This window comes from Crotalus tigris, unplaced genomic scaffold, assembly GCF_016545835.1.
Source record: "Crotalus tigris isolate CLP2741 ecotype Arizona unplaced genomic scaffold, ASM1654583v1 scf7180000018922.241687, whole genome shotgun sequence".
NCBI lineage: Eukaryota > Metazoa > Chordata > Lepidosauria > Squamata > Viperidae > Crotalus > Crotalus tigris.
In genome coordinates this window covers 166,092-187,165 of record NW_024097275.1, presented here as the reverse complement: position 1 = coordinate 187,165, position 21,074 = coordinate 166,092, and the positions used below count along the sequence as shown (strand labels likewise).

Genomic DNA, 21,074 nt, shown 5'->3' with positions numbered 1-21,074 from the left:
AAGAAGAAGAAGAAGAAGAAGAAGAAGAAGAAGAAGAAGAAGAAGAAGAAGAAGAAGAAGAAGAAGAAGAAGAAGAAGAAGAAGACGAAGAAGAAGAAGAAGAAGAAGAAGAAGAAGAAGAAGAAGAAGAAGAAGAAGAAGAAGAAGAAGAAGAAGAAGAAGAAGAAGAAGAAGAAGAAGAAGAAGAAGAAGAAGTAGTAGTTGGAAGGGACCTTGGAGGTCATGTAGTCCAACCCCCTGCTCAGATAGGAAACCCTATACCATTTCAGACAAATGGCTGTCCAGTCTCTTCTTAAAAACTTCCAGTATTGGAGCATTCACAGCTTCTGGAGGCAGGTTGTTCCACTGGTTAATTGTTCTCACTGTCTTACTCTTTGGTTAGTTTCCATCCGTTACTTCTTGTCCTGCCTTCTGGTGCTTTGGATAATAGCTTGAACATAAAACACTGAAAATAAAGAGTCAAGACAAGAAAACCAGCGTGTCTTTAAGCAGATCACCCACTCTGATTGTACCTATTTCCACATATCCTTATTTTTCACTATCTGTACAGAAAATCGAGAGGCTCTTTTTATGCCCTTCCGTAAAAGGTAAAGTGTATTATCTGCCAAGGAAGCAAACAACCCCAGTTCCTGATCAGCAATTCCTTCCTTCTTGTCCCATACAGTGTGTGGCATGCACACAGAAGAATTGCACATCACACTAAATTTTGCTTGTTTGTTAGATAAGCCACAATAAGCAGGTTCATATACCTGATAAGCAATAAATCATGTTGTACAAAATCTAGTCCAAAAGAAATCTAACAAGCCACATTACTGCCTATGGTGGATAAGTTAACTCAGCAGTCATGAACTGGCCCTGGAAGAAGCAGGGAGGAGTCAAAGAAGCAGAACAATTACAGCAGTGCTTCTTGACTTCAATAAGCTGCAGATGGGTGGACTTCTAAGTGTCTCCAGCCTATATGTCCACTGCTGAGCATTCTGAAGTTGATTTTATTTATTTGGAACTATCAAAGATAGGCAACACTGACTTGTTTTCTTGCTATTTGCCAAGACCCAATTCTTCTTCAAGGTTTTTTTTTTTTTAGCTTTATCTCTACTTCCAGGATTTTAAGATTCACACAGACTGTGAGTTCACAGTTCAATTTACTCTTTTAATATTATTATTAGTTGGTCACAGATATTTAGACTGGATTTGGCATTTTTATCCACCTACCAAGTCATTTCTTATCAATAATTGTTAAATCTGGAATGTTCTGTGGCAGACACTTGTCTGATTGAATTCTAAAGCCCAGAATACTTTGGCTTAGTTTTCTATTATATAGTTTATTTTGTGGTCCCACCAGTTTTTGCTTGGAGACAAGTGGTATGTCTTGCAGATATTCCAATGCACCACTGTTCTACTTTGTCAAACCTCTATGCATCCCTCTATGCCAGGGGTGTCAAACTGCCAGCCTGCGGGCTGGACACGTCACACAGAAGCTGTACCCACTCCTTTGCCAGCAATGGCAAAACCGCAAGTTTGACATGTCTGCTCTATGCTGTTTGCCATGACAAGCCAGGATCCCTGGTTGATCTCTCAAACAAATACAAAATTGGACAAAATACCATTCTTGATTGGCTTTTGTAGTAGTAATACTGATTCTAGTTCTTAAATCAGGGTAAACTAAAGGAAATCAAACAGGTTGTTTAGATGTGAAAGTACATAAGCATGATTTTGGAAAATGGGAACAATTGGAAGAATACATATTCATGGTAAGCAACAGCTGTTGGATATTCTGGCTTATTATGACTACAAAGACTCTTTTCAATATCATTTAAATGAGTGAAGTAATATCTTGCCCCATCTTCTTATGCAGAAAATACAACCTTAAAAACAAAGCAATTGCACAGAATTTCTATTTTAAACATCACATTTTTTTAAATGCCATCTACAGGTTCAATTTAGGTAAAAGCTCATAAATCTCTGCTCATTTCTGTTTGTGTTGTGCCCTGCAGATTTGTATTGTCTGCTTATTTATGCCAAGGGCAACCTGCTCACTTTTCACCAATAGCAATGAAAAAAGGTAATAAAGCAATAAGCTTGAGCTTCTAATTTTATATCTGTAGTTCCACATTTGGCTATTTTTATTAGGAATCAAAAGTTCTACCTAATCAAGTTTAAAAAGAAAAAAGAAAAAGAGAAGAGTGTTTAATTATATATACCAATCTATTGCTTTCTTAGCTCAGCCTATATTTACGTACTTAAAAAAACCCCATCATATCAATATGTCCTTCCTGATAAAGCAACACAAATAAACCTTGGAAAACTTATACAGATATTGCATTTTATATTTGGTCTTAAAATGACCACAAAACTCCATCCACTGGCAATGTTAAAACTTAACTCTACTGTTTAGACTGTGCATTCATGGACAAAGGTGAACTCTTTTAAAAACTGCACAAGCAGATGGGAAGAAAAGGTCCAAGCTTGCTGGAGACTAATATAAAGTAGAATAACACATTGAGCTACAATAGCATTTGTCTTCAGCACCATTGTTAGATCAGCTACAGTAGCTGCTGAAGCTATCATTTTGATTACAAACACAATAGCTAGATCTACATTATCATGGTAAACCAAAAACATACAATTGGTTTAGCACAATATAAGAATCCAGCCACTGATAGGGAATAGGTTTCTATAAAGAAGAGCAGAAGGTGTAAAAAAAAAATCACTCAATATGAACTCAAAAGCAGGGAAACTGTGTTCCTCTAATCAATATTTCTCAGCCTTGGGAACTTTAAGATGTACAGACATCAACTCTCAGAATTCTGGCTGGCTAGCTGGAGAATTCTGGGAGTTGAAGTCCATAGAGCTTAAAGTTGTTGAGGTTGAGAAACACTGCTCTAGACATTGGGAACTATCATTCCTGTGACTCCTCACAGTCAACCTTGCTGTGACTGTTGGGAGTTATAGTTCAGTAAGGTCCAGAAAGCCCCAGTTCTTTACCACTGAGAATAACTTGGAACATTTATCCCTAAGTCAACCAAACTGGTTTTGCACTATTTCCTGAAGATATTGTGGTTGTTGCTAATTCAGCATCTGAGATTTGGATGTCAGTATTCACTAGAGGATAAACTGGTTGTGGTTCTGATAAGAACTATCAGACAGTGGAGAAAGAAAAGGAGAAAAAAAATCCTTTCCATTTGATCTAATCTTTGGCAAGGACTAGAACTTCTCTCTTCCAAGAATCCCAAACTTCAATGTTTTCAGTTTGAAGATTTTTAAATTAAAAATGCTTCATATCTCCCTCACTTTCTGTCTGATCAAAAACCCAAAATGGAGATATGAACATTTTTGGTGGCAAATTACTACCAATACCTTATTATGGCATCATTATAGTTTGGGTTCATAATCTTGTATTAATATCTGGAGCTATATTAAATTTTTCAAGAGCAGTCAGTGGTATCTCTTTATATGCAAGTTAAACACCATGCAGCCACTGGAACAATCTTTTCTGAATGGTAAAAAAATCCACATCTGGATAAGAAATCAGAAAGTAAAGCCTTTAGGGTTTTATGGGAAAGAATGAAATCAAACTGTCAGAGGAAACAGTAAATGCAGACATATATACATACTCAGAGAGAGAGAGAAATTCAGAATTAAACAAAAATAAACCCCAACAATAAAAAAAATCCTATGTGTGAATATATTTTCCTTTCCTCATCTGCTATGAACCTTACAGCTATAATTAAAGGATAACCCATTCTGGAAATCATAATCTCATGCAGGTCTGTATCCTATCTTACCCTGTAGAAAACTCTAATTCATTAGGCATTATTGGTGGTTGGGGGGTGTTTAAAATAAAACAATTACCTCCTATGAGAGAGAAAAATAAAATAGGAAATACCTGTTAGAAGTTGATACTTAATGATCTACAATGTTCAGAATGCTTATTTGGTAAAATCTGAAAGTCTAGGCAGACAGGCATGCACACACACACAAAAAAAAAAACATATGTTCATGTACATATACAATGCACTAATGTCCATGGAGATTCTCAGTCATCCCGGTCATGGTTGTCCCAAAAGTGCTTTTCAAAAGGCAACTGGACTTTGTTTTTTTCTTTAAGAGGATTTATTTCTCATCCAAGAAGCATCTTCAGTTCGGAACAGAAGATGTTTCTTAGATGAGAAGTGAAATGTCTTAAAAAAACAAAGAAGTCCCGTTGTCTTTTGTCTGCACTCAGTTGGATCAAGTCACTTAAAGCGGCACTAATTCTAGAACTACACCTGTGTTTTCTACAGGCTGAACAATCACCCAACTCATATCTCTTCTAAGCATTTGGGGGAGGTTTCTGGATTTGAAAAATAATAGGTAGATCTTCAATTTAGCTGAACTGGCAAGAAGTCAAGGTTATTGTTATTTTCTTCTCGGTGCTCTCTATAGTTCCAACTATATGGCTGCAACATTTAAATAAATAAGATGAAAATTAAAGTAAGTTCCATTTCAACATTAAACACCCCAATCTAGAGCATCAGACCGAAGCACAGAAAAGAAGTCTTTATCTATGGAAAGAGGGCCAGGGCTAGAAACTGGACTACACGTAATCCTCGACTTACAATAGTTTGTAGAGTGACCATTCAAACTTACAACAGCACTGAAAAAAGTGACTTATGACCGTTTTTCACACTTAAGAGCATTGCAGTATCTTTATGGCCACAGGATCAACATTTGGACATTTGGCAACTGACTCATATTTATGACAGTGTCCCAGGGTCATGTAACCATCTTGCAAGCAAAGTCAATGGGGAAGCCAGATTCACTAAAGTGTGTTACTGACGTAACAACTGCAGTGATTGACTTAACTTTAGCAACAAAAATCATAAAATGGGGCAAAACTCTTTTAATAAGAAATTTGGGGCTCAGTTGTGGTCGTAAGTTGAGGACTAAATGTATAACATTATACACAAACAAGCAACAGAACATTTGCACAAGATTGTACATACATTATTTTGGACAGTCAGCCATAGGTGAAACTAGGATGAGCACATGTGATTTATCCTTTTAGCATCAAACTCTTATCCAACCTACTGAGATACTTGAAACAACACAACCCAACTCAAATCGTCTGGAAAAAGTCAGATAATCCAGCCCCAATCAATTCTTCTATTACTGCACAGGTAAAAATTCAGAAAATGAGAAACTGGTCTACTATTCTTGAAACCCGAAGCTACTTACCTGGCATATGAGTTGCTAGAGCCCACAACTATAACAGTGATGAGAGACAGAGAAAGGAAAGTAAAAAACTAAGCCTAACTGGAGCTAATAAGGGACACCATTGCATTTTCCTCCAAGAGTTGTTTTTAGACTCAAAGCTTCCTCTCCATCAGACACTATGGAATATGAGAACAACACAAATACTCACCCTCCTTCAAAGATCTTGATCCTGGTTGGTTCTCCTCGCTTGGTTACATGAATGTCATCTTCAGTTTTTCCTCTTTTATCTCTTTCCTTACTGGTTTGCATTGCATCTTTCTGGCCTTCACTGGGAAGGAGTGAGGGCAGATGGACCTATCTCCCCAAAAAACCAAAGCAATTTATTATTCTTTTTTAAAAAAAGAAAAAAAGAGGAGGAAGAGGAGAAGGATGGTCACTGATCACAAACACCTTGCTTTAATCTCTTCCTGTGAAGTAAAAAGTGGGCAGCCATTTCTGGCATGAGTTGCACTAAAATCAAATTTGGTGCCCTTTCTATGTAAGGGAGCTTTAAGTATCTTTCAGTGAAACTAAGTGCAATGAGTAGATAATAGGTTGTACCTTAACTGTACTTTGAGCTGTACTCCAAGGGCTCTAATCATTGGTTATCTTAAACGTGGGCTGCTGTCAGTTGTTTCAATTTCTACAGCAGGCGTGGGTAACCATGGCCCTTTTATGACTTTTGGACTTCAATTCCCAAAAATGGCTGGCTCAGGAATTCAGGGAATTGAAGTTCGCAAGTCATAAAAGGGCCATGGTTCCCCACCCCTGTTCTAAAGGGACACAGGATGTCCATCTCTGCTAAAGATGGGTGATCCATTCTGAAGCATGGAGATACCAATACTAAAATAAAATAAATAATTAAGAGAAAAAGTCTAGTATTACTAAATGGGACAGGACAATTATTTATGTTTTGCCAAGAAAGGTCAGCCACGTATAAAAGTAATTAATCTATGGATTCGGGACTAAATCCTCAGCAGTAGCATACTCCAACTCATAAGAATGGACGGAACCCAGTTATATGGTTTTTATTGGATATAATTTCTTTGTGGGAATAAAGGAGCAAGCTTCTCTCTCTTTCCTTCCATGGCCCCTTAAAATCTACTCCAGAGGATGCCTCGGTCACCAGAATGGGTTTTGGAGTTATGCTGGGAATGAGAAGCGGGTTGGGTGAGGAGGGCACAGGGGAGCACAAAGTCCTATTGTGCTACCAAAAGTCTGGTATGATGCTCTATTCCAGGGGTCTTCAAATTTGACCCTTTTATGACTTGTGGACTTCAACTCCCAGAATTCCTCAGCCAGGCATCCAGGCTGAGGAATTCTGGGAGTTGAAGTCCACAAGTCATAAAAGGGCCAAGTTTGAAGACCCCTGCTCTATTCCATCCATTATCATCTAACCAGCCAGTGAGAAGTTAAAGAAGAACAAACGTGTAATGGGTGCCAAGGAATCTCTGCAGTCAGTTAGATAATTGTTTTAACAGGACAGAGGAAAGAGGTTACATGACTAGAACCATTTTCAAAAACATGAATCTGGTTTTCATCTAATTTTTATTTTTATTTTAGTCTACTTTCAAGTTAAACAGTCTGACTCAACAATCACCCCAACATTATGCCAAAAAAACACCCTTTTTGACCCTGCAGGTGTTTCTGAGTATTCAGCCTTCTTTTCATCTCGTGGCTGACTGCTTCATGTTGTCTTCAGCCCAAACACCAAAGCTTTTCTCCAGGATAAACATGAAACGCTATGATTTTTATATAATTCTGTAAGATGTTACTTTACTCCTATGCTATGTCAGCCTCTGCTAAGCAACACACAGTCTTGGATCCAGACTCCCTCATTATGCCTCAAAGCATTTTAAGACCGTAAAATCCCATCAAGCTCCTGTGATGAGACATTCAATGAAAATATTAAAACATTAAAATGATCTGCTCTTCTCTAAGGATTACTAAGAGTTGTATGCATAAAATAACACAAAGCACTATACTTTTTATTTCTACTTCTCTTGACAGAAACCACTATAACAGTCATTTTAATTGAGCACTGCCTTCCAAGGCTCATCACCAAAGATTGCCACATTCCAGACAAATGTAGTGAATCTCCCTGGCCCAAACAACCAAACTATAATAATTTCCAAGTTTGATCAGACATTACTAATTTCAGGGCTCAACTCTCCCTAAAACCAGTCTTTTTTGTTCATTGTTCTTTGCATGATTTCACTTTTTAGCGGAGCCCTCAACCACTCCAAGGTACTTTCAATCAATGATCTGTCTGGCATGGAATCGATTTCATTGCTACCATAAAACATGTAACTGATTTTACATACTGCCCAAGAACAGCAAAGGTTTCTGAAAAGTGTCCATACTCATCTTGCATAAGTTGCCATTTACCTGGGGTGCCAGATTTAGGAAGCCTTCTATGACTTCTATTAACAACTATTTGCAAGCCAACTCACCACAGCCAATTCGCTGTGGCCAACTCACCATCGCCAACTCACAGTGGAGCAACTCACAATTCAATTTAATTATTTTAAATAAATAAAAAATATTTTAATCTTTGTCATTCGTATTTCATTTGGTCCCTCCTTTTGCATCCTATAATGATTCTATTCCACCCTTTCTCTGATATTAGTGTAACTTTTGTCCTGCAGCAAATTGGCCATGGCTAGCTGTCCATTGGCAAGTTGACTGCAGCCAGGTGATGCAGCAAGTTGGCCGTGGCGAGTTGGCCACAACAAATTGGCCCTAGTGAATTGCCATAAATGCATTGAACTGACTTCAGGAGCAGCTGCATTCAGTTTTCTCTGAACTGGGAGATACGTTAGCTTGCCTATTTCTATATGTTTTGTTGTGCAGAATAATAAAGCTCCCTAGCTGAAATCTGAAAAGAGTAAGTTGTTAACTGAAATCTAGCAACTTACAAAGAGGAAGCTTCCACACACTAGTCACTCACAGTGTTGGGAATAGACAGTGTACAAATGACTCAGCACTGGGGCGCTCACTAGGAAGCAAGGCATTTAATACAATTTCCATGGCAAGGATTGATTCTACAATTTGATCTGGGCAGCAAAGCCAACAAAGAAGTGTATCCACAGCCCATTCCTTGGGCTGACCACACATTATAAGACTATAAAATGGATCAGGCTGACCTTCTCCAAAGCAGAACCTTTCAAAAGTACTGGCTTTACTCCTGTGATATTTCCTAAACATTGGTAATTCTGAAAGTTGCAGCTCCAACATATTCAAAGACACCAGACTGGGGAATGACAGAAGAAAGCAATTCTGTTGGAGAACCCAATACACCCAGGTGTGTTGTCTTTAGCTAGTTTGACAGCAACTTATTTTAAGTAACAGAGTTGGGGTTCTAAAGCAACTTTCTCCAACCTGGCATCTTCCAAATATGTTGGGCTGAGAACCTCCAAAACATCCAACCAGCACTGCTTTGGGGAGCCAGTTCTAGGTAGTCGTGACCCAACTCATCTGAATAATATGTTGAGCCAGTTCTTTGAAGCCTGGCAGCAATGCTGTCCAATTCTTAAACAAACAGATGAGGGCCAAAGGAAAAAATGATTTTCCTTACCTCTGACATTTTGGGGTTCCTGGAACTTGAGGGTACAAGCCTTCCTGTCTCTGGATGTGGAGCAGTAGCCATGGTGTAGGTTTCTTTGCTCACCTTTTGCTTGGAGCGTAGGAGTGACAGGGCAGCTTTAGTAGATACACCGGGGAGGTTGGGATTATACAGGCTAATGCACCAGCTGGCATACACAGAGGAACTGTGGTCAACTTGCTGAATGTGATTTGGTTTTGTGTAATTTAAATAGCACCAACTGACATTAGTAGTTGTGTGGAGACTGGGGAACTGAAGTACCTTCTTAACATCTGTACTGTCCTGAGACTTCTTGGAGCTTTGAGCAGCCACTGAAGAACATGCTGAGCTCAGAGGATTTGCCACCAAGGCTTCTGCCGATTCTTTCAAATCCTCCTTCTTCACTTTCTCAGGAGCGTGGTTGCTTTCAGGCTTCTTTCTTGCTGGCTGCTTACATTCTTTTTGAACTTCAAAGCTAGAGGCCTCAGACTGTGGCAAGACCAGGTTTAAGGCAGCCTGGCCTTTGGGGGATTCTGACTGTTCAGACAATATATCCAGGAGTGTTTCTGCCTTGGCTGCTGTTTGATCACATTTTTTCCCTTCCTCCATTGTATTGGATGTCATCACTATTTCCAGCTTCTCTTCTGTCTGGAAGAACTCTTCTTCCTTCACTCGTTTCTGCTGCTGCGTTTCCATGGTGAGCTCCAAGCTCCCAGCTGGAGAAAGCATCCGCTTGCTTCCTCCAGCATTTGATGGGCTCTCTTCGAGATCCAAGACGCTTTCAGACATGGGGCCCAGGGGAAAATAGCCTTTTCTTTCTGACAGAGACAATGGCAGCCGCAGGTACGGACTGTGGATCAGGGTCTTCTGCTGCTCTGTGATCATTTGAGCCAAATCAAGACCAACACTGTGAACATTAGCAGTGCAGACCAGAGTACCCTTGGTCTGATAGTCCTCAAATTTTGGCAGTAGGATTGAAGAGGTGCTGCAGTGGGACTGAGTGACTAGGATCTGGGAAAGAGTGGTGTACATTGCACTTCCGTAGGATGGCATGTTAGCCTGAATGCGAACTGGGACAACTAGAGATACCACAGGCTCTGAACAGGCAGGTACCACCAACTGAGAAATGGAGATGGATGCAGAGGGGCTACTGGGCCGAGCTAAAATATGCAGTCGGCTCTCAGAGCCATAATCTATAGATGGGGAGAAGGTACGGCTTCCAATTTCAGGAGAGAGGCTGGATTTCAGATGGGGCAAGTGGGCACCAATGTCACTTGGCAGCTGGAGAGCAAGCTGTGACTGAAGAGGCAGAAACAATGCAGAAGGGAGTGGTGAGGATCTTGAGTAATGGAAGGGCAAGACTGATGGGCTCTGCCTGATTATGATATCAGCCGGGTATGACAGCAGCGGAGGGGCAATGTGTAACTGGCCCGGATGCAGCAAAGCTTCTTGAAAAGGAAGTGCTGTGCTTTGAAATAAGGAATGAGGGACCTGAGAGATGGAATACTGACTGGAGAAGATGTCTGCTACGGTCTGAGAGGAGAAAAGCTCAACTGAATGTCCCAATGGTGGCAAAAGGTGCTGGAATGGTAAAAGAGAAATTTGTGGGCCCATGTACTGCTTTTCATGGAGGGTTAAATGAGGGACAGGTGGATGGACCACTTGCAGAGCTTCAGCATAGGAATATGTGCATAAGGACTCAGGACAGTCTTTTGGCTGATCCTTGTCAGCTGGGTACCCTCTGTGAGAAGAGAAAGAGGAGGAGGAAGAGGAGGAAGGCAGCTGTTGATATGGCAAGCTTGCAGCAGGAGACTGAGTCGAAGGTTGCACAGATTCCTCGGTCTCAGCTGTTCCTTTGGAGGCAGAGTCTGGCTCATGCTCTGGGTGCCTGGTGAGAGATGCCTGCCGGACCAAAAAGCACTTTCTCCTCTCCTGTGGAGCTGCTGTTGTTGTTGTTGGAATTTGGGATATAGAAGGAGATGAAGACAAACTCCCATAGTCAAAGGACTTGCTGCGGATCTCCGACATTGGAGAGGAATGTGAGACATTGGGTGTCTGTTCAGAAGCAGACCTCCTCATTTCTCGGGAATGATGGTGATGGTGGTGGAGATGGGAACTTGGTACTGTTAACATGTGGGAGCCAAGGCCAAGAGGTTTACCATGAGATTCAGAGGACTGAGAAACTGTTTCCTCTCTCTCAAAAGAAGCTGAGTGACTAGAAGTATGGGAGATGCTGCTTTCCTGACTTGGGCTTCTGATTGACTCAAAACTGGATTCTCCAGAAGACTGGGCCATTTCTGCTAGCCGTAGCCTCTTCTTTTTGGGTGGTAGCTTTTCTGCAGGAAGTTGGGAGAGAGACTGGCTTCTCTGTGGCCACTGAAATTTCTCCAATTTTTCTGGCTCTTTCGGTGGAGGTTCCGGTTCCATTTCTGGCCTATCAGGTTCTTCAGTGACCAGAATCTCAGGGACTTGAATATTAGGTTGACGCACAAGCTTTGGCTGAAGGGAGTGAGTTAGTCGGCCATGTTGGACTTCTGGTTGGGAGGCATAAGATAAGAGCAGCTTTTCCTCTCCTTCTAAGCTACTCTGCTGTTCTATGGAATCTGACTTCTCAAAAGAACTTGTATGTTGGATGACAGAGATTTCCTTTGAGGTTGTTCTCCTCTCTTTGCCCTCTGGAGTAAATGGGGGATTTGCAGTTCTAGGATGAAAACTTATACTAACCTCAGAAAGAGGCATAGGTTGAGCAGGTTCCATTGCTGGCTTCACAGACTTGGAAATGAGTTTCAAGGCCACATCACTGGATTTCAACCCCATAAACTGAGTGGCTGGTCCACTTCCAGAAAAGGATGCTTCAGTTAACTCAAAAGCTGGTGGATCTTCATCATCACCAAGACTCTTTTCTTTTCGCCTCTTCCTCAGTGGAGTCAGTTCTAAGCTAGTTCCCAACTTATAATGCATCACTTGTGGCCCTGGATCAGAGTCCATCAAACCTTTCTCCATTTCAGATAAAGTATATGAACTGGAAGAGTGAGGTTTGGAGATCTGAAGTTCTGAACAATAGTACTTCTTGTGGGCTTCATAATTATCTCGTTTTTTGTATCGAGCACCACAGATATTGCACTCATACATAAATCCTTTTATTTTGGTGCCCTTCCTTGACTTCTTGGTCAACTCACTCTCCTTGGTCTCTTGCTCTTCTGGAGGTCTGGAGAAGCTTTCCTTGCCTGCTGCACCAACCTCTTCTGAGCTGTACTCCATTCCCAATGGTAGCTCAATAGCTGGCTGCCGTTTTAGCATTCGGGGATGGGAAGACATCTGATTGTGGCTTAAGATCTCCGATTCAGCAATGTGATCATCGAAAGAATAACTACCTCTAAAGGAGTGAGAAGAACTCATAGTGCATACAGCTGAAGGCATAGAGTGGCTTCTTAGAAGAGGCACTGTCTCCGTGGCACTGTGGGATTGCTGGAACGATAACAAGGATGGTTCAGGCTTCATTTTTTCAATATGAGATGTCAACGACTTTGATGGATCTGGTTGGCTACCGGAACCAGGTTTGATGTCTAGCTGAAATGATTCTCTGAAAGAGCCAGGCTTTGGAGATTCGATACTGCTCCGTCTAGACAAAGAACTCCTTCTCGGTTTAACACTATCAATTTCACTCGTATCAACAACTGCCTCATTGATGGTGATCAGCTTGGTGATATGTTCAATAACCTGTGTCCGAGGCACAGACAAAGGAACAGTACTCACCTTTTCTTCAGACGATATTGGGGGAAATTCTGGACTCGTGGTTGTGGCTAACATAGCAGTCCGCTGGCCTATCCTCCCACATTTGCCAAAAATGATTTCTGCGTATGATTTTGCATTTGTATTCGGCGGACTGATTTGCTGCTCTGCACTCTCTGATCTTGAGAAGTAGCCTGATTCGGTGCTTCCTTTACTGCCAGGACTAAGGAAAGCCTGTTCCTCGATAACTTTCTTCCTCTCACTTAGACGGAGTGCAAGCTTTTGTTTGATAGTGTGTGTTTCTTCTGATTTATGACTTTGGGCAAGGTCTGAGGACGGCTCTACAAAAGCACTGCTGTCATCAAGGGATTGAGACATGCTAGAATGGGGGAAGGAGGTGCTTTCTTGGCTTGAACCTTGACTTCCTGCCCCATACAACATAGTTTGCTTTCGCCTGGTGGATAGTTCCAACAAATGGCCTGGGGTGCTTCTGGTCTCCTCTTCAGAATCTGTGCTTTCTCCTTCTGTAGGCTCTTCAAATTCCTCTCCACCTATCTTCTCCACCTCCAAGCTGGAAGGATACAACTCTGTAGCAGTGCCTGAAGATAACCCAGCTTTGATGCGATGAGCGTGAGATTTTCGGTGCTTGTACAAATTGCTTTTGGTTTTGAAGGAAAAGCCACAGGGAACACATGGATAGGGTCTCTCACCTGTGTGGGATCGGATGTGTTTCTGGAGAACACTTGGTTTGGCACAAGGCCGGCTACAGTACTGGCAAATGTATTTGCCTGGCTTCTGTGGCTTCTTTTCCTTCTTGTGTCCTTCTTCAGATGGTTTCAAAGAAATCTGCAAAGTACGAGGGATGTAGACCTTTTGAACAGGGGGCTTGTCTTCTTCAGTAGAAACAGAGGAGCAGGATGGTAAGATCTGACCGTGACTGGAAGGGAGCCCAGAAGAAGGAAATGAGCCAGAGGGAATTGATCTTGCTGGATCAACAAGCTGCCAGGTAGGCCCTTCTTGCTTTCGGGGAGTCCTGTATGCTGGTGACAATGAATGCTGTTGAAGTTGGGCCATGTGCGATGGATGCTCAAAGGAGGAATGCTTGGGTTGAGCTTGTCCTGTCTTCTCCTGAGCCTCCTCCATTGAAAAACGTTGCTGGGATACAACATCTTGGAGGGGAGAGCCTGGCAGCAGAGCAGAGCTGCTTGGATATGGAGTCATGGAGGAGATACTGCTTTGAAAAGCTTCTCCTTTCACGAGCCTCTTTCTTGGAGCCTCATCCCCCTTTTTTGTACTCCTCTTGCTTTGTTCAGGATCCATGGCCTTTGAAAGGGGGAGCAGAGGGGAGCCTAGAAATGCTATTTCAGGAAACTGTCACCAGGCTTCATTTACAGCAAAGAGAGGTCTCTCCTGTGGCGTTCCTGCTTTGCTTGCATTGGAGATGAAGCCAGAGCTTCATCTAATGAGCCACTGTAGATTCAAGATTTCGAAGTGTCCCAAGTTGCTATTTGATTCAGGGGAAAAAAATCCTGAAGTAATAGAGGGACAGTGTGTGTGTGGGGGGGGGGATGCGGGTCAACAGAGTTCACACTGGTAAAGCATGACAAACTACTTCAAAGCAGGAAAACTGTCCAAAAGTTGCAGTTCAAATATTTTTCTTGTGAATTGTGTTGAAGCTTTAAACCGAGCCATTGCAGTGCCGTTGACCATGGCAAGTCTTCAAAGACAAGAAGCAGCCCAGGAAGTGCCTTCTGTTCTTTTTTTATGCAAATCTTTGTAAACTTGAGACTCCTATGTTCATCTTGCAACCATCCCTCTCTGTGTCCATCCTTGGCTTGGGGAGAAAAAAAAAACACATACAGCAGACCACAGCTTTTTCTGTGTGAGCATGTGCATGCAATTCTCTCTTTTGTCTTTCTGCTCTTTCACTTTGATGTTCAGAGACCTTGGAAGATGTTACCACTCACCTTTCTGAAATGACAACAAAGAGAGAAACACATTCAATTACTATCATTCCCAGTTCTCCTACTTTATGCTGTCAAAAAGGCAGAGTTCTTAGTCTTCTTCGGGCATTCAGCTGGACATGTGACACTTGTGAAATAACTGCACAGAGAATCCCCAATCCTTTCTCTTCCTCACTTTTACTGAATTCTGTTGGAAATCTCCTCTCCTGAAGGAAGTATACTCACATTTGCTTGGACACAAGGACATCTCTCTGCACAACCCAGGACCTCAAGAAACCATAGTCCCAGTCAGTGCAGAAGGCCATTCTCACATCCATGCAAACTCAACCACAGTGATGTGGAGGTCAATAGAAATTAAAGAGTGGGACTTCCGGTTCCGGTTCGTGGCGACTCTAGTCGCATGGGGAGACTCGTCTCCTCGGAGGCTAGCCTTCCCTCTGCCAGTCGACTCTTATACGGGTCGAAAGTCACCCTGGAGGCTGTGACTTCCGTCGAAGAGGCTTCGGCTCGGCTGTGGAGGAGCGGCAGCTCCTCCAGCTTCTGGGTGATCTCTGAGGGCCGACGGAGAAGAAGAAGATTGGCCAGTAAAATGGCCGATCATCCTGCTGCTTTAAACCACAGTCAAGAACATCTAAGCTGTAAGAGCCCTGTGGTAAATCCAGGTGAGATTTTTCTTTGTTACTCTCTCTACTTGACTTTGTTTTTTTTTTTTGCCTGTAAGAGCCTTGTTGGAATTATTTCCCTGGCTAGAGAAAGCAGTTTTTACATTTTTGGGAAAGAAGGCGTTTTACAAGATTAAAATTTACTTTCATATTTTTTGGGATACAGAAAACTCTCTCCTTTTTGGTTCTGCTAAGATCTGTACTATCACCTGGTGTTGGAAGATTATTTCTTCTTTCACACTATACTTTTAAAGATAGAAACAAAGCAATGCTGTCTGGAAAAGACTCTTTCATAACTTACTGAGGACATCTAGTGATGAAAATTTAATATTGCATCTTCTGGTTACTCTTTTGAAGTTAAACCACACCTGACCTTCAAATCATTTTTGGAAAAAGATAAACTGAGCTGTGGGAACTGTGGGAGTGGATATAGACTAACTCTTACCAAATACAGCCTCCACAAACAAAACAAACAAATAAACAAATAAAAACTATTACTAACTACTATCAAAATAGAGAATTTGCATTCACAATTAAACTATAAGCTTATACTGGAAAAGATACATGAGGCCACTACAGAAATTTGTGCCATATTGAAAGAATCTACTTCAGAACTAAGATCCAGAAATTTCACTTCAAACATTCAAATGGATGACCAGACTACACCTGACTATTTTACAAACCAAATTATATTAGAAGAGGAATTAACTGAGATAAAAGAGGAGCTTATTTTATCCTACAAACCTTTCATCTGTAACTTTGAGGAACAGAAGAAGCAAAGATTGAGATTTGAAATTACAAAGCAATGATATTTTAAGGAGGAGAAAAACAAATGCCTGATGCAGAGGATGGGACTTTTATTTCTTCAAAGGCCATTCCAAGCAACAAAAATAGACTCACTGATTGAAAGGGAAGCGTGTTTATGGAAACCTGCCTGGTATAGGAAAAAACCTAGAAGTAGACTTAAAAGAGAAATCTAAAACTGTGTAATGGATTAAAATTCAATCCTTGCTTCACTTACAGCCTTCAGTGATTCTTTCTTTTAGCTCTTACTTACATCCACCTAGCTTTCAATGGCATTGATGGCAGGTGCTAGCTATTGATAGCTAGGTGGATGTAAGTAAGAGCTAAAAGAAAGAATCACTGAAGGCTGTAAGTGAAGCAAGGATTAGTCGGCCTGGACCTGTTACAAGGTCCATGCGTAGAGTTTAGGTGTGGCTATGCTTATAAGCAGGTTTCCTCACTAACTGGCTTGTATCCTGACGATGATGGCAGATGTTAGCCATCGAAAGCTTGATTTTATTTATTAAAACCTTGGTGTTTTACTTCCTGGTGATCGCTTTCTTTTTTACTGAAATGTATGTACCCAGGAATCGCTATTCTTCAATTTTTAATGTAATTTTTAATATATATATATATATATATATATATATATATATATATATACACATATACATATACACAGACACACACACACACACACACAGAGAGAGAGAGAGAAGCGTAATTTTTAGAATAGATATTTTAAACAAATTAAGAATGTATTGGATTGTACTTATGTAGCGTTTGGGAAATATAAGAAAATTATTATGTACTGGAGTTGAAAAAATGATGACTGTTTAGATTGGGATGCTTTTAATAATTTATGGAATGTTTTAAATTACTAGGATGGATTTCTTGTATGACCACAAAGACATGATAAGGCATGATAAGTAATTGGAGAAAATTTGAATTTCGTTTAATGAATTTGAATGAATTAAGGTTTAATATTATCTTGTTATTTTAAAGAGATGGATTGACTTTGGGATTACATATATATAGGGCTGATCAATATTTTATTGCTATTAGGATATCTATTGTGTAGTGAAAGAAGAAATAAATGAGATTGGTGATAAAATGAGGGATGTGAGAGATTAAGAATTAGAATTGATAATTTCTTGTTTTAAATTTAAACTATTGTAATTGTAACTGATAAAGTTATAATACAGGTTTAATAGTGATATAAATTTAAAATAGAAATGGAATATTTAAATGTATCATGTTAATTGAGGGGAATAGAGAGGGGATAGTGAAATTTATTGAGTTGTGTTGTTTATGTATATTTTTACTTTTGAATGTTTGACCACCCAACCACCACAGTGGGTCCTGAGTACTTTTTCTTAAGAATTTAAAAAAACCAATAAAATGTGTTTTAAAAAAAAATTAAAGAGTGGAATTGTACATAAGACCTTGTTCTCTACTCTTTCTGTGGGAGATGGGTTGGCAGCTAGTTCCCAGGGCAGTATGCCAAAAATATCAGTGATGAAGTGCTAGCTATCTTGCACAAAGTTGCAAAGAAAAGCTCTGTAAATTGGTGAAAAGGACAGAAGCTCTGGGGTTAAAATGCATATGTTATTTGAAGAAATTACACATCCATTTTGTTAGATGTGTCTTTATTGTTAAAGATAGTCCTCTAACAACCAGTCATTTTTGACCACCATCCATGATGTTTTTTGCCAGTTTCTGACAAAAAACACCCATTCAGATGAACAGGTTTGCTTAATGACTGGTTTAATGACATTCATATAATGGCAGTTGTGAAGAAAGACAGAAATGTACTTCTGACAATGTGGATGTCCTGATTTGTGACCGCAATGACTTATGACTGTAATTACAGTCATAAGTCAAGGACTACCTGTAATTAGCCAGTCAATATCAAGTATCTAAAAAAATTCAGTCAACATTTCAGCCAAATATAAGCCAAGAGAGTCTGACATTTAACTGAAGTTTCATTCCTACAAAAGTAACTTTTGAGGCATAGGACAGTGCGGGAATCCAATTCATGTAATTTCTTACTTTGGGGACAAAGATGAATAGGTGCACTTTCGAACTTGAAGGCATGATCCAAATTAGACAAATCAAAACAGACTCTAAATCAGATTTTACAACAATTTTTCCAAGGCACCTTTCTGGCTTTGCAAACTGCCAGGGGAGGGAGAGGGGATGTTTCTGCATGAGCGGCAGATGAGCACACATGTGCAGATCCATTTGCGTGAGCGGCAGGCACGTATGCCGACCACTCATGCAAATGTAGCGTTGTGCACGCATGTTTGTGCACTGCTCGTATAAGTAGAGCTGTGCACATGTGCGCATGCTCACCTGCTGCTTCATGGCATGGTTCCAAACAGGCCATGGCCTGATAGTGAGCTGCGGCCCAGGGGTTGGGGACCCCAGTTCTAAGGTATTCAAATACCAGTACGAATGCTTGGGGTGACTGAAACCAGTAGCAAGATGGGAAGGGAGGTTTTTTTTTTTCTGTAAGGGTAGCAAGCAACCATTAACTTCTTCTTGAACTTCAACAGTATAGCTCAGGGGTCTTCAAATTTGACCCTTTTATGACTTGTGGACTTCAACTCCCAGAATTCCTCAGCCAGGCATCCAGGCTGAGGAATTCTGGGAGTTGAAGTCCACAAGTCATAAAAGAACCAAGTTTGAAGACCCCTGGTATAGCTATTGCTCAGATCTCCCCCAGCTGTTCGCATTTTTAAAAGTTCTGTATGCTAGTTGCATTCATACAATTAGAACTCTATATCAAAATCAGAAATCATCCCACTGAAACCAACAGGTGAGGTTCCTGAATATGCATGTAAAATATCCAGCTCCTTGGCTGCAGTTTAAGTAGACATGCTAGAGTTCCATTGTTGCTTATACTTGTTGATGTTATTATTTAAAATAAAAGAACACTAAACCAATAAACACAGCAGCAGATGTACTCCAGAAAGCATGTGTTGCCAAGATGACCCCAATCTGTAAATGGTCACCATAACAACATACTGCATTTGATTTAACAAAATTAACTCGATTTTTCCTCCTTGCAGCAGCTGCAAGCTGAGTGACTTAATAAGGTTTGGTACTTGCATTTATCAGTGAAAGAAAATGTGTTTGTCTGCTTAACATTAGAAATCTCAGCCAACAGAGGAAGAAGCTGATGTTCTTTGGGATTTACATAAAGGAACACAAGGAGGGGGGGACAGGAAACTGCATGGAAGATCTCTAATAACAGTAAGACTCAGAAAATTTCTCATCAAGTCTTATGGTGCCAACCTTCTAGAGCCACTGCAGGCATAATCAGAAAGTCATGCTTTTAGGGAACAAAGAAAGATGACTTCTCTTGAAGCAAATTCTGGATGCACCTAGCAACGGTTTCAGGTTTTAGAAAGCTAAAAGTAACAACAATCCAGTATTTAAATAAGTTTGTATAGTAGTTAAATTCTGTAAAACGCAGACTGAAAATGTGATGCCCACCATATATCAAAAGTAAGCATCAGTCTTATCAGATCTGTAGAGTCCTCACAACCAGCAGCAATCAGCTAGGGCAGTTGCAAAAAGACAGACTGTTTCAGCATGGAGATGGGCTGTGTTTTAGTGGTACATGTGTTTGTGGGTCAATCATTAAATTGTGTCTGAGTTTTCATGACCCTATGGACCAGATGTCAAACTCACGATGTCACGTGATGTCGCGCAATGTATTGGGACGATTTTCCCATTGCCAGCAATGGGATGGGCGTGACTTCCGGATGACACATCTGGCCCACGGGCCGGCAGTTTGACACCCCTGCCATGGGCCATAGCAGGCTCCCCCCTCCCCCCTGGTCTTCCACTGTCTTCCAGAGTTTGCCCAAATTCATGTTCATTTCATCAATGACACTATCTAACTGTCTCATTCTCTGCTGTCCCCTTCTCCTTTTGCCTTCAATCTTTCCCAACATCAGGGTCTTTTCCAATGAGTCCTCTCTTGTCAGTAGGCGGCCAAAGTATAACTAATGGGCTAATGCTGCACATAAGCCTCCAAAAATCTATTACAGTGGCACTTTTCCCCCTTTTAACAGCAATGAAATAGGAGAGAATAGCAGAAGAGATATTGTTTTTAATTCAGTGCCAAAACAGTAAAAAAAAAAAAAAAAAAGCACCCCAAAAGGCAGAGGGAGGACACCAAAAGTTCTATCTCTCTCCCATCTGCAGACATCCCAACCACATCACCCCTGGCCCTCAGCAAGAGAAAGACTGATAATTGTATGCAGTACGAACTGTAAGGATTGAAAGTAAATGTCAGAGGTATAATTCAGCACCTGCAATGAATGATGTGAAAAACTTGAAAACGCCCTCAAGCTGAGAAAGAGAGTGGGCAGGCACAATGGTAGAATAGATAGGCAAATCATCTAACCTTGACTTAAAAGCAACTTCCTTTGTTCTGAAAATGATGGCTTCTAATCATTTCTCTGAGCAACTGCCAGTCGGTATGCTAGGATGTGTCACTGATGTAAGCTGCATGGAGAAATCTGAAAATCCATTCTCTCTACAAGAGAGAGAGAGAGAGAGAGAGAGAGAGAGAGACAGAGACAGAGACAGAGACAGAGACAAAGGAGGAAAAAAATGACCCAACTATCAAATAAATTTAACATTAAACATATAGAATCCACCCCAGCTGGATGCTGAAAAAAAAAAGAAAAGATCTCCTTCCTTTTACATACCAATAGTTATGAGCTTTGTTGTTGTTAGTGCTGGATATTTGTTTGTTTTTCTGTTTTGTATTTTTTTATTTTTTAATCATAAAACAAAATAAATATTTTTTTTAAAAAAGAATGGCAAAAGTTTGCGACTGGTTGCTTGCTTTTAACAAAGCACAGGAAGCTTGCAAAAGCCAACTCATGAGGCCTCCTGTCCCTTACAAGACCCCTCACTTCCCTCATGTTGCTTGAATTATAGTCCACCACACTTGAAAGGCATCAGGCTGTGTATGACAAAGACGGATGTTCTTTTGATCAGAAGGCAGATTGGTGGAACAGCACCCTGCTTCTAGAAACCCATCATCTCAGCTTGCCATTTTTTCAGCACAGAGGCAGGCCCTTCTTAACAAAG

At 40.8% G+C, this 21,074-nt stretch overlaps 1 protein-coding gene across 1 annotated transcript in view; it reads right to left on the bottom strand.

Annotated features, from left to right (window-relative positions):
* The window catches only part of HIVEP3 (HIVEP zinc finger 3), a 74,123-nt gene that overhangs the window by 41,252 nt on the left and 11,797 nt on the right, over window positions 1–21,074 (bottom strand). The window contains exons 3-4 of the mRNA XM_039357416.1: window positions 8,813–14,521; window positions 5,405–5,550 (exon numbers count right to left, since the gene is read on the bottom strand). Of these exons, the coding sequence (XP_039213350.1) occupies window positions 5,405–5,550; window positions 8,813–13,870 (5,204 nt within the window). The 5' untranslated portion in view covers window positions 13,871–14,521. The remainder of the gene's footprint in view (window positions 1–5,404; window positions 5,551–8,812; window positions 14,522–21,074) is intronic.